The sequence below is a fragment of the Crocodylus porosus genome, unplaced genomic scaffold (genome assembly GCF_001723895.1).
Source record: "Crocodylus porosus isolate Cpor-Errol unplaced genomic scaffold, CroPor_comp1, whole genome shotgun sequence".
Lineage (NCBI taxonomy): Eukaryota > Metazoa > Chordata > Crocodylia > Crocodylidae > Crocodylus > Crocodylus porosus.
Window position 1 is genome coordinate 22323637 of NW_017728916.1, and position 4632 is coordinate 22328268.

The 4632-nt window shown below is 39.3% G+C and overlaps 1 protein-coding gene across 1 annotated transcript in view; it reads left to right on the forward strand.

Annotated features, from left to right (window-relative positions):
* Positions 1-2203: 2203 nt before the first annotated feature.
* SATL1 (spermidine/spermine N1-acetyl transferase-like 1) overlaps positions 2204-4632 on the forward strand; it is a 14201-nt gene continuing 11772 nt past the window's right edge. The window contains 1 exon segment of the mRNA XM_019536483.1: positions 2204-2511. Within this exon segment, the coding sequence (XP_019392028.1) occupies positions 2446-2511 (66 nt within the window). The 5' untranslated portion in view covers positions 2204-2445.

Here is a 4632-nt window from a genome sequence, read left to right on the forward strand (position 1 = left end):
TAACCAGATACTAAAACTGTTAATTTAGTGACATAAGTTGATACGCTCTAACTGATAGTTAGAAAATTTTGTTCAACTTTGTTACAGCCATTTACTTTTGTAAGGTAGCTTTTTATTTAAGCGTTATTGATAGAGTGGATATAACAACATTCCAATAGTAAATTTTAGAATTATCAAACATAGGTACAATGCACATATATTAACAACCTTTTATAGAAGCAGGATGTTGGCTTCCATGGTTCTCTGCTTTACCTGAGGCAGGTTAGGGTTAACTGTAGTTTTAGGAAGAGTTTAGATTATGGATTTGTATAGAATGGTTCAGATAGGGATGACCCTGCTTCAGGCAAGGGGTTAGATTAGATGACCAGTGGAAATCCCTCCCAGCCCTACGTCTCTATGATTCTATGACTATAGAAAAAAAATCTGTTTTTGAATGATAATTTCCCTTGTGTCTGTAGAGATAATTAGGTTCAACGGTGGACAGAGACAAAGGCCTGTTGATAAAAGAGCCAGATAACCTAGATAACAGCAAATTAGAAGAGGCAATATGGGGAGACTTAACAGTGTGCTTAGAAATCTGGGCATTTGCTTAGTTATCTACAATGTTTGTATACTAAAGTGAGAGGCATAGGGAATAAGTAGAAACAGTTGCAAGTCCTAGTATAATCAGGGAAGTATGATGTAATTGGGATAACAGACTTGGCAGGATAGTTCTCATGACTGGAATACTGTCACGCAAGGGTGCAAGTTGTTTGGGAAGGGCAGACAGTGGGAAAAGTGAACTGATATTACTTTTTAAAGAGAGGTGTACATTTGTTTTGTGGTGCAGTGTGAAGTAGGAGGTAGGCCTGTTGAAAGCCTTGGGGACAAGAGAAGACCAGAGAACAGTATAAGTGATGTCATAGTGACTATCTACCTGTATGCTGCTGCGTGGTCCAGCCTGTTTACTATTTTCAAACAATTAACAGAAGCATCCAAATCATAGGACTTCAGTTACTATGACATTTATTGGCTGGACCACACAGCAGTATACAGGCAGCCCACCAAGTTTGTGACGTGTCAGAGAGAACTTTTTGGTACAGATGTTGGAGAAGCTAACTATGGGGGAAGCTCAAAAACAGGGAAGAATTGATCAAGAATATGAAGGTGGAAGGCAAGTTGGGTGACTGTGACCATGAAATGATAGAATTCAAGATCCTAAGGAAAATAAAGGAGAGCAGAATAGACACTGTAATTTAATGGAGTAGACTTTTGCAAACTCAGGAAAATGGTAGGCAGGATCTCATGGAAGGCAAAACTGACAGGAAAAGAAGTCCAGGAGAACTGGGTGTACCTTAAGGAAGTAATATTAAGAGTGAAGAGCAAGGTATTTTGATGCAAAAAAAGGATAGGAAGTGCAGGAAGACACCGGTATGACTCCCATGACTTGAAACTAAAAAAGAAAAAAAAACCCTAACAAAAAAGTGGAAACTTGACCTTATTTCTAGTGAAAATAACCAGGACAACAAAAAAAACCCTTTGGTATGCTGAAAATATTTTTAGAGAAACATCTTATAAAAGTTTAAAAAGTTGAGGTGCATATACTTTAGAAACAGAGGGAATAGAAGCTAAAAAGCTGGAAACAGAAGGATAAATACATATTGGCATGAAATGGAAAGAAAGGAAAAACATAAAACTTAAACACTGAGTGACAGTTAATCAGTCTATGGTTGGGGGAAAAAATGGATTACATTTATTGCTGTTTTCCTCCCCTACTTCTTGGCCAGTTGTACCCTACTATGAAAGTCTTTGACTCACTTTGAATCTTCCCAGACACCCAGCACTCCCAGTGCTCTCACCTTCAGCTTATTAAGTACAGCCCACTTGCGGATGTTTCTCAATATACTTATCTTTGTGAAAGAGTCCACCTGCTACCCAAAGAAATCAAAGAAAAGATAAGAGACGATGGCCATCAGCTCTAGGCACCCCCCCAAAAAAAAATAATTAAAAAAAAACCCCTGAGAAAACCCATAGCTAGTGCTAAGACAGGCAACTGCTCAAATTTCACACTCCACAGACTGTCTTCTGCCTTTTTCTTTCCTGTTCTTAGTGAATGAATTCAGAGTCTAGTATGCCACTGTGCCATTACCCTGAGACAGGGGAAAGGTGGGGATTGTGATGCTGGATTCCATTGTGACTCTCCACCTGCTCAAGGGCTGCTAGTTTAAAAGGTAGTAAGACTCAGGGTATAAACAGGGCAGCATGTAACCCAGGAAGAGGCAGGGAGTGGAGGAGGAGGAAGAGGGGAAGGAATAAACATTTTACCTTTTGTCCATCCTTTGAAATGGTGAATGAGGAGCAAGATCTCAAGTAGCATCCCAGCTTCTTCCATAAGCTTCCTCCTGAGAAGTAACCAGTCCTCTGCTGCCTCCTGCTTCCCCTAGGCCTGAAATTAGTGTTGGTGCCATGAGCTGTTTCAGAATCCGTGCAGCAGGGCCTCAGGACTGTCCTGAAATCCTGCGTCTTATCAAAGTAAGAAAGGGACAGTGGGGTGTGCAGGTATCTTTTCTTTATTCTAGGTCAGATGTGTCCGCTTTCCTTTGGACAGTATTCTTCCATGTTTACTTTTTAAAACATACTAGTATTTTCTCTCCTACCCATATGCCAGAGCGAGCGAGCCTCTTTTGACTTTACTGCTTTTAGTGTGCTGGTGGTATAAACAAATTAATTAGAATTACCTTACTGGTCATAACTAAGAGTATGAGCTCTGCACATAGCATGTCAGAGAAGTAGGCAAAAAGCTTACTTTCTATTCTGCCAACTTATTTCTTCCTTTCAGTTTACCCAAATAACAAAACCACCTGCCCCCTAATGTCCTTCTCTCTCTTGTCTTCCATTCTTCTTACATGCCGCTTCTTCACTGTCCTGATCTTTCATACTTTCTTATTTTCTTCCTTCAGCTACTTTTATTTCTTTCAAAAAGGCTATAATCCTCCTGAAAAAATAAGTGCCCAATGAACTAGACAGGCCTCGAGCAGGGAAAACAAAAGTCATACAGCTGCCATGAGACATAGGTTTGTGCTGAACTTTGTGCACTGACTCAGCTTGTTTCTTGTTGGATTCTATTTCCTAATAGTGTCCTGATTAGCATACTAGATCTTTGTAAACTCTTTGAAATAGGGACCCTGTCTTTAAAGGATCTAACAGAATTTTGATACTGTTTGAAAGCAATAAAGTACTAATAAGAATCAATTTAGAAAGGGAACATATTGACAGGATTTTTTTCTGAGATTCACTAAAAGCTTGTAACAGTCTCCCCAAGGCTGGTAGCAAAAGACCCACTTGTGAATTTTAAGAGCATAAAACCCAAGAGATAAAACCTGAGATGATGCATCACAAGAAACATTTTTTACTGGTAGGGGGAAGATTACTGTAGATGAACTAATGGGTCTTTTCTACTTATGACTTCTGTTGCTCTATGGACAGTTGACATATTATGAAAACAAAACAATTGCAATGGCTACTCTTTAAAGCTCCAATGTTCATATTTGTTGCTAAACATAGTGAAAGTTAGCTCACTTATGCTTTTTGTGAGAGTTCTGTTAGGCAGCTAAGAGGTACTGCTTACAAGGTGCTGAATCTGAGAGCGCTGTTTGTTTAACTGGCTGCTGGAAAAAAATAGTAGTGTTTGGAGATAGCATATTTCTAAATAGCTTTGTATTACAAAAGAGAAACTGTTTAGTTTGGCTACATTAGCCACTTAGTTTCCTTGGGACTTAGAAGAGTAGATAGATAAAAATATAGTAGCATTGATTATCATTGACATTTGCATTTTTAATTAATTATTATTACCTAATTTAATTAATTATTATAATTCTAATGATTCAAACTGTCTATGACAAAAACAAGAGAAATGAGTTGCTAAACATAACTATGAAAAATAGAGGTAATTAATGTATTATAATAGCATTTGTAACGTGCACTATTACAGTCATACAAAAACATGGTGCTCAGGCAATGCTGTTAACGTCACGGTGTTATAAAGACAGCCCAACAATTTGTCATACTTAATCAAAAGCTCTCAGTTTTATTTTTCTATTATTTTCTTAGGTTGAAAAAAAATGGTAGAAGATAAAGTTTGAGGGAAAAGCCAGTGAATAGATTGCTCATCAGGGGGCACATCTACACATGCTATTAAGGTGAAGCAATAAACTCCAGCACTTACTGAGTTTATTGCTCCCTGGTGTGCTGTTTGACTGTGTGCCTGGGACTGCAGCATGTTCATAGAATCATAGAAGTAGGGTTGGAAGGGACCTTGTAGATCTTCAAGTCCGACCCCCTGCCAGGGCAGGAGAAAAATTGGGCTGAAATGACTCCAGCCAGGTAGGTATCAAGCCTCCTCTTAAAGACCCCCAGGGTAGGAGCCAGCGCCACTTCCCTTGGAATTTTTTTCCAGATCCTAGCCGCCCTAACTGCGAAGTAGTTCTTACAGGTGTCTGATCTAAACCTACTGTCCAACAACTTATGGCCGTTATTCTTTGCTATGCCAGGAGGTGCAAGGGGAAACAAGATCTCTCCCAAACCCTTCTGGTCCCCCCTAGTGAGTTTATAGACAGTCACCAGGTCCCCCCTCAGCCTTCTCTTGTGAAGGCT